General features: G+C 35.0%; 1 protein-coding gene across 1 annotated transcript; it reads left to right on the forward strand.

Annotated features, from left to right (window-relative positions):
• Window positions 1–552: 552 nt before the first annotated feature.
• Window positions 553–3,529, forward strand: LOC108460824 (clathrin light chain 2-like). Its single transcript, XM_017760489.2, has 3 exons — window positions 553–1,002; window positions 2,207–2,360; window positions 2,909–3,529. The coding sequence occupies exons 1-3, from the start codon at window positions 701–703 to the stop codon at window positions 3,266–3,268; spliced, it is 816 nt and encodes a 271-aa protein (XP_017615978.1). The 5' UTR covers window positions 553–700; the 3' UTR covers window positions 3,269–3,529.
• Window positions 3,530–13,102: the final 9,573 nt, after the last annotated feature.

A 13,102-nucleotide genomic window follows, 5' to 3' on the forward strand; every position in this document is an offset into this window, starting at 1 on the left:
AAATAAATACATCAATTTATTTTTATATTGGATAAATATAATTGTAATATATAAACATAAAATGATGTTATGTCAATAATTGTGTTAATAATTTACAAGAATTGGATCAAATTAAAATTACATAAAATCAAAGTTCATGTATACAATTGCATTAAATCATAGTTCATGTATACTTTTGGTATTTATTCCTAAATTTAACAACCATCTTGAGGATATAAATTTTAAAATTTGATAAATACAATAATTAAATTAAAATATAAAAACTAAATTCATAAGTTATAGGGAATTAAACAAAAAAATTGAATAAATAAAATAATCTGATTGAAGTGGAGGGGAGGGTTGAAATGTAAGCCGGAAGGGCATGATCTCAATGTCTAATTGTCTTAACCTCTTTCTTATTTAAAGATTGCATCATTCCAATGTGCTTTTGAAGGGACAACTAACTACAAAAAGTGATCCATACCGAACGGAATTCGGCAAAAACTTTAGAGTTTTAATGGCCCAAAAACTCACCTCCATCAAACCCAAACAATGGCCCAAACAATTGGTTCATTTAACCAAACCCATTAACATCCCTTGAGAGTTATCGTCTTTTCATTTGTGCCTCCCACTGCGACAGTGATTGACTTCGATTCAATTTCCATAGCTTATTTTCATCAACCCTTTGTCGTCTCCGTACAAGACCTTGCTTAGAAGAAAAATGTCAACCTTCCCTGACTCTTTCACTCAACTCGCCGACGACTCCTTAGACTCTTTTGACTCTGTTCCACACCAGGATGAAGACGGTGCCGGCTACGCCGGATACGACCCTTCTCAGCAATTCGACTCTTTCGCCGACCACTCGGATCATGGCAAGGGCTCCACTGATGATGTGTTTGCATCAGATTCATACACAAATGGGGTAGGTTTTGGCCAAGATTTTGGCGGATCGGACGGCCCGGTTTTGCCTCCGCCGGCGGAGATAGAGCCTGAGGAAGGTGTTGCTCTCAGGGAATGGAGAAGGTTAAGATCCATTAAAAAATTTTCATTTTTTTTTAATAATTTTGTCTTATATTTAAGTATAGAGTTTGGGGAAGTTAAAAAGTTAGGAATTGAACTTATGAATACGGCACTTAGGTATTTTGGAAATGTGCGAAGGAGCTAGATTTAGTTAATTTTTTTTATCTTTATGAAGATTTTGAATATGTTTGGTTAAGTCATATTAGGGTGTTAAAGAACTGAATTTTTTGAAAAGTTTTAAATAAGTTTGGTTAAGCCATATTAGGGTTTAAGTAGGGAAATCTAAGAATTTAGTGCTAATTTCTGGGATTAGAAGTAGAGTTGTAGGATTTTACTTATCTTTGAATTTATTCTTTTTAGAGATTGAATCAAAGAGAAGGAGTGAGGTACTAGCATGGGTGCACCATATAAGAAATTCGGATAGAAGAATTGGGTCAACATATGAAGGTAGATTTCAGCATGAAAATGGAGTTGCGAGGAAATTTTTAATGTTACGATTAGCGCTAGTAATTTCACTCCAAGCTGGCATTTTTAAACCTAAAGATAAGCTAATTGGTGGTATCATTGGAAAAAAGCATTTTTCGGTCAATTGGACACTCAAGCCATTATTGGACAGTATCTGCATCATAAGAGCACAAATCTAGAGTATACTCTGGCTAGTTTGGAAAAAACGGAGAGCTAAAATATTTTAGGACAGGAGTGGTTATGCGTTTAATTTTTTATCACTTGTGAACTTTGGTCATCTTATAAAAGAAAAAAGATTGAATCAAGAGAATATCTGGATTTTTTTGTTCTTTTTTTTTTTTTGTATTTCCTTTAATAATTTATATTTTTTTTTGAGTAAATTTTGTAGTGGCTTAGCTTAGTTGGTTGATGTACCCACCCAAAGCGGTGCTCCAAACCATTTCGGAGTCCGAATGCCATGTAAGTGTTGGGTACATATATGTATCCAACATATATATCTTAATTTTTTTTCCATGTGTTATGAGACCCTTGGAGGGTCTACCTCTATTCCTCCAGATATACCTCAGGCATGGGTGTCAAACACGGATAGCAACATAGAGCAAGCCTTTCCCTTATCACAGGCTACAGTCTCATTTATACCAAAAAGATAAATAAGTAAATAATGAAAATGTGAAAGCTGTTGCTAATTTTATAGGTTTCAATGGTACTAAACGTGGGAAATATGACTGTTGTTATTGCATAGGGAGAATGCAATTCGGTTGGAGGAGAAGGACAAGAGGGAGAAGGAGTTATTGAGCCAAATAATTGAGGAAGCTGATCAATACAAAGTTGAGTTTTATAAGAAAAGGGAGGTGACCTGTGAAAACAACAAGGCCAATAACAGAGACAAAGAGAAGGTATCCCTTTTTTTGTTGTTGTTGAAGCTGTATGCTAATACTTTTACATTTTTAGATAAGTTTGTAACTTGCCCAAAACAAAACAGAACTGAAAAAAGAATTTTTTTTTTTTTCTTATTCCAGCTTCTAGTCGTGCATGAACTGTTAGGTGCTAAATGTCACATGCATTCTTTTGTCGGTATTTAACTGCTGATGTTGATATTATCAAGATGTTCATTGTCTATGATTGAACATTGATATTATGCTCTGGAATGGAAACATTTTCTTATCTCTTCAGTGACTGAAAACTCAATACTCCTACCGGACGGAGGATTGGTGTCACTTTACTTATCGCCTTATAAAGCAGGGATCAGGATGTCATTTGTAGATGTAAAGTGATTGAAACTACGACATTCTCTGGAAGTTCATTTTACTGACTTAACTTGGTTTGTTGAGTTATAGAATAACATTCTCATAAAATTTGCTTATGTTTCGTTTTCTAACATCTTAGATGCAGAGCAATGTGCCAATGCCATATATAATGCACTATAACTTGTATTCTGTGTCAGATATTTGTAGCCAATCATGAGAAATTCCATGCCGAAGCTGATAAGAATTACTGGAAAGCAATCGCGGAGCTCATTCCTAATGAAGTGCCAACCATAGAGAAAAGAAGAAAAAAGGAGGAGAAGAAGCCTTCCATTGTTGTTGTCCAAGGTCCTAAGCCTGGGAAACCTACTGACCGTTCGAGGATGAGACAGATACTAGTGAAACTAAAGCACAACACACCTTCTCACCTGAAGCACTCTCCGCCACCACCACCAGCAGCTGCTGCTGCAAAAGATCAAGATGCAAAAACTGGTAATACTTCTTCTGTCCCAGCTGCTCTTCCAGTCACAAGCACCCCTGAAGCTGTAGTAGCTGCTTAGATAGTTTTCATTTTAACTTATCAGCTTCTGTAATAAAAAAAAAAAAAAAGTATCTATAAGACTATATCTTGTGAGTAGACTGATGTTTAGCTGGTCGTCATCCTCAGCAGTAGTAGGGTACATAGTTGGTTTTATGAGGTTATAAATTAAGAGTTTGTCTATGCACGAAACTTTGTCGTTTAGATGGAATGTAGTAATAATGTACGCCGCTATTTTACTCAAATTCGGATATATCTGATGCGAGTATATGTTTGGAACGAACGTGCTTAATTGTTTTCTTAGTTTTTCTTTTTTAGTGTATTTGGAAGTTCATATTCTATTTTTTTATCTATATATATATGAAAATTTGTCAGATTCAGTCCATGTGTCTGGTCAATTAACTCTTCTTTTGTACTTTTTACAGAATGATCTGACTTGGAATCTTGGACCAGTTCCTTGATTGCCAGGAAACTGTAACAATAAACTGTCTCTGCCTGAAATAAGGTCCCAATTTTGAATCATAGAATTTGTTTGTTGTGCCAGATTTTTTCGGGACTGACAATTTCAAAGAGAGAATAAAAATAAAAATACAACGAAAAATGAACATGTTAAAAATATGTCAAAAATTATATAAATATTTTTCTTTTGGTAAAGAAGAATATTTAGTAATTAGAAACACAATTGACTAAAAATAAAAGGGTAAACTACACTGCATATTATTCTAAAATAGTCATTTTCATTTTGGAGATTTTAAATTTCTTTTGTTAATTTAGTCAATTCTAATTAAGATTATTGTTCGAATTGGTCATTACATAAAGCTTTTTATTAATTTATTAATGGATTGTTAATGCGACACATTAGTTCATTAAGTGTTTGACAAATAACAGTGTTTTGCATTTTACTAAAGTTAAGGACCTCCATATAATTAGTCCAAAATATTTTTTTTTGGTTTATTTGTAAATTAGAACCACCAATTCTCGTGCTAATCAATTCCAGACATCCAATTCAGTTTCGGTCCTCGAAAGCAGCAGCTCTTGCTCCATGGAGAAACTGTTGCCGCGCACGAAAAGTGTGGACGTGCGCATAGCAAACGTAGTACCCGAAAGAGCAAACCGCTTGTCAATGGGACTATTGTTGCAAAAACCCCCAAAGAAGGATATGAGTTTTATGTGAAAGATGGTAACTTTAATTGAATGTTGGACTTTCATGGCAGATGGGAAGAGAGATTAAACTTCTTATAAATGGAAGTTTTCGACATGTTTTCTGTTCTTTGCAGGTCATCCTTTTCCAGCATTGACAAAAGCAATCGTAATAATGAAAAGAAAGAGAAGGTTAAGCTAATTGTTGAACTTAAGTGCGTATTGTCATATGATAATTGGTATACTGCAATTCTAATCTTGATTGACTTTTATTCCTAGAAACCAATATTGCAAGTTTTACGGTATCGAGTTCAAAGCAGATGGTTTTGGAGATAAAAGGGAAGGATGCTAATGATGGGATCCCAAGTATCCCACCAAAAGTGGGATAGCTGATGCACCAGAAATGATCCCAAATAAATGAGTACAACGTTTGCTACATGCACGTCCACACTTTCCGGGGGGCGGCAACCGGTTCCAGCAACAGTTTCTCTCTGGAGCAAGAGTCTGGGATTTATGATGATCATGAGGACTTTCTTAATTTACCAATAAACAAACAAAAAAACAAATGTTTTGGATTAATTATATAGAGATACCTAACTTTAGTAAAAGAAAAAAAAAGTCACATATCAATCACTCAATAGGCTAACATACCACATCTGCAATATGTTTGTGGATTAATAGATTTTTTACGGCAGTAATTAATTTGAACAATTATCTTAATTAGAGTGACTAAATTTAACAAAAGAAAAAACATATAGTTTACCCAAAATAAAAACATAATTAATTAGCAACAAATCATGAATAGTTGCTATACTATAAATCATCTATTACTAGTCTGCTACCCTAGCACGCTTTTGTCTGCCCTTTTGGCACGCTTTTTTCTAGGTTTTCTTTGTTATTTCGTTTCGTTCTCTTATGTTGGTAGTGTTAATTGGTGCAGTTTTCTTAAAGTTACTAGCAAAAGGCATCAAGGCATAGATAGTTCATTCGTATCAATGGAAATGGAGTTTGCTGGATTATCCCTTGAGGAAGAGGAAGAAGCAGTTTTGCAATTACAGGCAGATTTAGGTTTGAGAAGGGAAGAAGAAGATCTTTGTTTGGTAGGGTGCTTTTTACCAACCAGTATCATACAGTTTCCAGCAATGACGAACACCATGGCTAATATATGGCACCCTGTTTGAGGGATTCAGATTCGTGATCTGGGGGAAAAAAGGTATTTATTCCAATTTTATCACATCATGGAAATGGAAAGGGTCTTAAAGGGATCTCCATGGTCTTTTAATAATCATTTATTGATTTTGCACTAGTTGCAATGGGGGAAGGATCCATTAACAGTCCCTTTAATTGTTACTCCTTTTTGGGTACAAGTTTATGACGTCCCTATAGGCTTTTATTCTGAAAATTTGGCTGTGCAATTAGGAAATTTCATAGGAAACTTCATGGAATATGACTGTTCAAGTCTAGGTAAGGAAAATAGAAATTTTATGAGGATACGTGTTAGAGTTGATGTTCGAAAGACTCTTAAAAGAAAGAAACAAATCATGGTCCGTGATAAATGTTCTTATGTCAGATTTAAATATGAAAGACTGTCTTTGTTTTGTTTTTATTGTGTTAAATTAGGGCATAGTGATTCCTTTTGTGAAGCAAATATGATGTTAGGGGTGGAAGTTGCTGAGATGGGCTGGGACCTAACTCTACGTGCCCAATCTAGGAGAGCCCAAGCAATGAATAGTGTTTGGCTACGAGAGGAAGGGAAAGTGTTTGGTAGGGGATATTGTGGAGGACAAAAACCAAGTACTTACAGTGGGGGGAATTAATAAAGTAGAAGAAAGCACAAAGACGATTGATCCTATACTGGGATTCAGTTTAGAAAGAAGAATGCCATCTGCACAGATAGGGGGGAAGATTCGTATCTGGTCAATTCCTAAATGTTATGGATCATGACTTAGAAGATAATGTGTTATTGGGGGGAGAATGAAAAAAAAGGGCTAGAGGTAAGACTGAAGAGAATAGCATTATCGCAAACAGAAGTAGGAGGATATCTGAAATCAACAACTTAACATCGACGGCTACCAAAAGGCATGCCGACCGGACGCAATGAAAATATTGAGCTGGAATGTTCGTGGACTGGAGAACCCACGGACAGTTACAAGACTTCGGCATATGCTGAGGTTACAAAATCCCCATATGGTCTTCTTTATGGAGACAAAGTTAGAAAGTTTGACGTAATTGTGGTTATCACTATGGAGTGAAAATGGCAGCGGTTGGTTCAAAAGGAGGATTATGTTTAGCATGGCGTGGGACAATTGATATAACACTTCAAACTTATTCAATTCGACATATTGATGTTTTAATTGAAAATACAGATGATGGGAAAAAATAGAGATTTATAGGGTTCTATGGTTTTCCTTATTCACATTATAGGGATGAATCTTGGCATCTTTTAAAACGTTTAAGGAATAATGGTGATTACCCTTGACTGGTTTGTGGGGATTTTAATGAGATTCTATATGGGTTTGAAAAGAAAGGTGGATTACCTAGAAATGAAAGAAGGATGGAAGCTTTTCGAAAAGTGTTAGAAGAGTGTAACTTGATTGATGTAGGTTACTCAGGAAGATGGTTTACTTGGGAGAGGGGTAATTTTCCAGAAACAAATATTCAGGAGAGATTAGATCGGGGTGTAGCGACTAAAAAATGGATGTCTTTGTTTCCTGAATCGTCAATTCAATACATTACTTATTCCTTTTCAAATCATTGCCCTTTACTCATTGCTACAGATAGGGGTAAAAGAAGACAGATTGCTAAGAGCTTTAAGTTTGAAGCCTGGTGGATTTTAGAAGAAACGTTTTTTGAGGAGGTTCGAAGTATTTGGGGAAGCTCCACCGGAGATCTTTTACACAAGTTGAAAAATATGGGGAAAAATCTAGAGGGGTGGGCAAAGTAGATTGGAAGAAGAAGAAAGTTCAAAAAAGAGGTATTGTCCTATAAATTGGCAACTTTATTGGAAGCTGATAGAAAAGACGAAACTCTGGCAGAAATAATAGATACTAAAATTCAGTTGAATTTTGAAATTGAGAAGGATGAATGTTATTGAGAACATAGGGCTCGGATTAATTGGTTGAAACTTGGGGACAAAAATACATCATTTTTTCATAAGCAAGCAACTCAGAGGAAAAGGAGAAATCTGATTCAGAAAATTCAATTTGAAGACGGCAGGATAACAGAAGAAGATAAGGAGATAGGGGATATCGCGAGAGCGTTTTTTTCAGAAATTATTCTCGTTAGATGTATCAGGAAATTTAGATCAAATTCTGTTTAGCATTGATTGTTGTGTTTCTGAAGAAGACAATCGAAGATTAACATCAAGGTATACAAAGGAGGAGATTTGGGAAGCTGTATCAGAATTAGGTCCCACGAAAGCATCAGAGGAAGATGGATTTCCAGCCTTATTTTATCAAAAGTGTTGGCCCATTATTGGTGAGGATGTTTCAAAATATTGCCTTCAGAAATTGAGCGGAGATATGGACTTAGGCTTGATCAATAAAACAAACATTGTGCTTATACCAAAAACTTCTAACCCTACCAGTATTACTCAATTTAGATCTATAAGTCTATGCAACATGTTGTATAAATTGATAGCTAAGGTGATTGCCAATCGGCTTCGGAGAGTGATTGAAAAATGCATTGATTTAACACAGAGTACTTTTGTACCAGGGAGGCTGATTTTTGACAATGTATTACTTTCATATGAAACACTGCATACTTTAAAGAAAAAGAAGCTTGGAAGGAAGGGTCTAATGGAAGTAAAGTTAGATATGAGCAAGGCATATGACAGAGTTGAATGGAATTTTGCGGAAGAGATTATGAAGAAAATGGGATTTGATGTAGGATGGTTAAAGTCTCTAATAAAGTGTGTGTCCATAGTCTCATATTTTGTTGTCATTAATGGAAATATAGGGGAGATCTTTTATCCCACTCGAGGATTACGACAAGGGGATCTCTTAAGTCCGTTTTTGTTTCTATTCTATGGGGAGGGTCTTTCTAGTCTGATGAGGATAGCGTTTAAGAGGAAAATTCTTAACGAAGTGAAAGCAAGTCGAAATGGGCCATCTATTTCTTACTTACTCTTTGCGAACGATTGCATTTTGATTACAGAAGCTACATAACAAGGGGCACAATCTCTCAAGTTGATTCTAAAAGAATATGAAATATGCTCAAGACAGCATGTTAATTATGAAAAGTCAATAGTGTTCTTCAGTTTAAATACACAAGATGTCTCAAACATCTTAAGGGTATAAAGATCAACAAATCCAGAACGGTATTTAGGGCTTCCGAATTTGGTGGGGAGGAAGAAAAGATCGTCTTTCCGAGCTTTGAAAGATAGATCTAAACAAAAGATCAATAATTGGAGTATAAGACATCTTTCACAAGGAGGAAAAAATCTTCATTAAAGCCATTCTACAATCTATCCTGACCTAGAGGGAATTATAGCTAAATTCTGGTGGCAAAGAGGTCGAAATAAAAAAGGCATTCATTGGTGAGTTTGGAAAGAATTATGTTCGCTAAAAGAAGACGGTGGACTTGGTTTTCATGATCTTGCAAAATTTAACATTGCGTTGTTAGCAAAATAAGGTTGGCGTCTTGTTAATTTTCCAGATTCATTATTAGCGCATGTTTTAAAAGAAAAATATTATCCTAATTTAGACTTTTATAAAGCTCGATTAGGGAATTTACCTTTACTTACCTGGAAAAGCGTTTGGGCAGCACAAGGTCTCTTGGAGAAAGGCTTATGCTGGAGGGTTGGAACAGGTGATAAAATTTTAGTATTGGGAGATTTGTGTGTTAGAATTTATAAAATAAATCTACAATATAACTTAATAAACCAGGATCTATCATGTCAAATCATTAAGAATAAATCAAGAACAAAACTAGACGCGGAAGCGTACCTGAATTCATGGATTCCTTGAAACTTTTTGGAACTTGGGGATTTGATCTTCCAAATTAGTACACAAGAAATTCAGAGAATATCTGCTCTCTATTTCCTAATGATGGGATATTAGAAAAGATATATTGTGTATAATTTGAGGACCATAACCCTAATATTTATAACCTTAGCGTATTAGTTCTAATCAAATTCTAATTAGCCCATCATTAATTAGAATTTGATTAGAAGAGTATCTACACATATTTGACCCATACTTTATTTAATAATTAAAAGCCCAATAAAATTCTAACCAAATTAGATCACTTTTAATTTGGGCTAACCTATCATGATAGTAAATAATAACATATAATTATCCTTATTATATATGGGATGTCCAAATTTTCCAACAATCTCCTACTTGGACCACATATATATACTAATTACTTTATAATTACATGTCATTATATAACCTTATGAGCTCACAATTTTACTACCATAACCAAAAGGCATTCCGTGCAATCTCGTCCATTAATTATGTTAACATAGAACCAAGACAACTTTCGTTACAAATATCGTAACTAAATCCATCCATGATCACATATATTAACACAACCAAATGACATAGATCAAGTATAGATGTGTAGCATGGAAATTACATGCAATATGATCTAAACATGTCTATTTCCAACTGGTCCTCCTTAAACTTAAGTGAGGTCAATTTCAAAATAATAAACAGAGTGAATAAACTGAATGCTTCATTTCTGATAAAAAAATAACCAAATACATAAATGTCTGAAATATAAACTCCCACTAAATCATGATATCCTCAAAAATGTAACATCCATGTGAGCAGTGTGCTCATGAAAGACCTTGGGTGGTAAACCTTTTGTGAGCCGATCCGCTATCATGGAGTTTGTCCCAATGCGCTCTATGGATATTTGACCATTTTGCACTCTTTCTTTTACAACTAGGAATTTTATGTCAATATGCTTTGACTTAGATGAACTCCTGTTGTTATTGGAATACAACACTGTTGACTTATGGTTACAAAATAATTTGAGTGGTCTTTCTACATTCTCCAAAATGCGCAGCCCTGTGACAAATTTCCGCAACCATATTCCATGGTTTGATGCCTCATAGCATGCTACAAACTCTGCTGCTATAGTGGATGAAGCTACAAGTATCTGTTTGACACTTTTCCAAGATATAGCTCCTCCGGCTAACAGGTAAATATAGCCTGATGTAGATTTCCTACTATCTTGGCATCCAGCGAAATCAGAATCAGAATACCTTATGACCTCCAAAAGATCTGATCTCTTATAAGTAAGCATGTAATATTTTGTTCTCTGAAGATATCTCATAACCCTTTTGGCTACTATCCAATGTTCTATACCGGAGTTGCTTAAATATCTGCCTAACATTCCAACAATGTACGCAATATCCGGACGCGTACATACTTGAGCATACATTAAACTCCCAACAACTGATGCATAGGGAATCTTTTGCATTTCCTGAATTTCAAGGTTACTTTTAGGGCATTGAGTAAGACTAAATTTGTCTCCTTTAGCGACAAGGGTGTCACCTGGTCTACAATTCTGCATGCCAAACCTTTTGAGTACTTTATCGATATAGCTCTTTTGTGATAATCCAAGAACACCTCGAAATCGATCTTGATGTATCTAAATTCCTAAAACAAAAGAGGCGTCCCCAAGATCTTTCATCTCAAAATGCTTGGATAAAAATCTCTTGGTTTCGTGCAATAAGCCTATATCATTAGTGGCAAGCAAAATGTCATCAACATATAGAACCAGAAATATGTACTTACTCCCATTGAATTTGTGATACACACAATCATCAACAATATTTATCTCAAAACTAAACGAAACAATTATTTGATGAAACTTGTGGTACCATTGAGAGGAAGCTTGTTTGAGTCCATAGATGGATTTGTCAATTTGCAAACCATATTCTTTAAGTCTTTCGACTTAAAATTTTCTGATTAAACCATATAAATTGTTTCTTCAATGTCGCCATTAAGAAACGCAATCTTAACATCCATCTGATGTAACTCAAAATCAAAATAAGCAACAAGTGCCATGATTATCCTGAAGGAGTCTTTCGATGAAACTGGAGAGAAGGTTTCTGTAAAATCAATGCCTTCTTTCTGAGTATATCCTTTAGCTACAAGACGTACCTTATACCTTTCCACATTACCATTTGCATTTCTATTGGTTTTAAATATTCATTTACAACTAATTGGTTTTGCACCTTCAAGTAATGGGACAAGTTCCCAAACTTTATTGTCTTGCATAGATTTATACTCATCTTTCATGGCATCAATCCACTTTTGAGAATTAGAACTTTTCATGGACTGATGAAAGTTGATTAGATCATCTTCCATCATTCCATTATCATCCTCATGTTCTTGGAGAAATACAATATAATCATCTGGAATAGCATTTCTCCTTTCTCTTGTGGACCTCCTTAATGGCACTTGTTCTTGAGGTTGTTGAGTTTGTTCTTCTGGAACAGTTACCTCATTTTGAATAAGAAGTTGTTCAACACTGTCTTGTAGAGGTTCTGGATTCACTTCTTGATCAATGATAGGTATAAGAACCTGAACATCATCAAAAGTGATAGTAGGAATAGAGTTAGAATCCAATTCCTCCTCAAAAGCAATGTCTTTAACCTTATTTCTCCCTCCAAACTCAACATCCTCAAAAAATGTTGCAGTTCCTATCTCAAAAATATTCCTTATTATGGGATCATAAAATTTATAGCCCCTAGATCACTCAAAAGAGCCAATAAAGTAGCTGCTTACTGTTTTAGAGTCTAATTTCTTTTCATGTGGCCTATAAGGCCTTGCTTCAGCTGGACATCCCCAAATGTGAAAGTGTTTTAGACTAGGCTTTTGACTTGTCCAAAGCTTATAAGGTGTTTTTGCAACTATTTTATTGGGTACTCTATTCAGAATGTAAGCTACTGTCTTTAATGCTTCTCCCCAAAGGGACTCAGGTAAGGTAGAATAAGCAATCATGCTCCTTACCATATCCTTAAGAGTTTTGTTTCATCTTTCAGCTACACCATTCATACTTGGTGATCTTAGCATGGTGTACTGTGGGACAATACCACATTCCTCTAGGAATTTCGCAAATATTCCTGGACATTGTTCACCTGAGCCATCATATCTACCGTAGTACTCACCACTACAATCAGATCTGACGTTTTTAATCCTTTTGTTGAGTTGATTCTCAACTTCAGCTTTATAAGTTTTGAACACATCTAAAGACTGAGATTTCTCATTAATGAGATATAGGTACCCATAACGTGAGTAGTCGTCTATGAATGTTATGAAATATTGTTGACCATTCCATGATGCCATAGGAAATGGCCCACAAATATCTGTATGAATTAATTCTAAGACGTCTGAAGATCTGTTGGCACCCAATTTCTTGGTTTTGGCCTGTTTTCCCTTGATGCAATCGATACAAACATCAAAGTTTGTGAAGTCAAGGGACTTTAAAATACAATCAGACACAAGGCGTTCAATTTTAACTTTTGAGATATGACCTAAGCGCCTATGCCATAATGATGCTGAATTTTCTTTATTTAATTTGCGTTTAATACACGTGATTCCACATGAAAGGTTTCATTATAGGATGCAACTATTTCTAGCAAATAAAGGTTGTCATAAGTATTTAAATAACCAGTTCCAATAACATTTGAATTTAAAAACAAATTAAATTGATTGTTTCCGAATGAACAATAATATCCAAATTTGTCCAACGAAGA

Source organism: Gossypium arboreum, chromosome 4 (assembly GCF_025698485.1).
Source record: "Gossypium arboreum isolate Shixiya-1 chromosome 4, ASM2569848v2, whole genome shotgun sequence".
Classification (NCBI taxonomy): Eukaryota; Viridiplantae; Streptophyta; class Magnoliopsida; order Malvales; family Malvaceae; genus Gossypium; species Gossypium arboreum.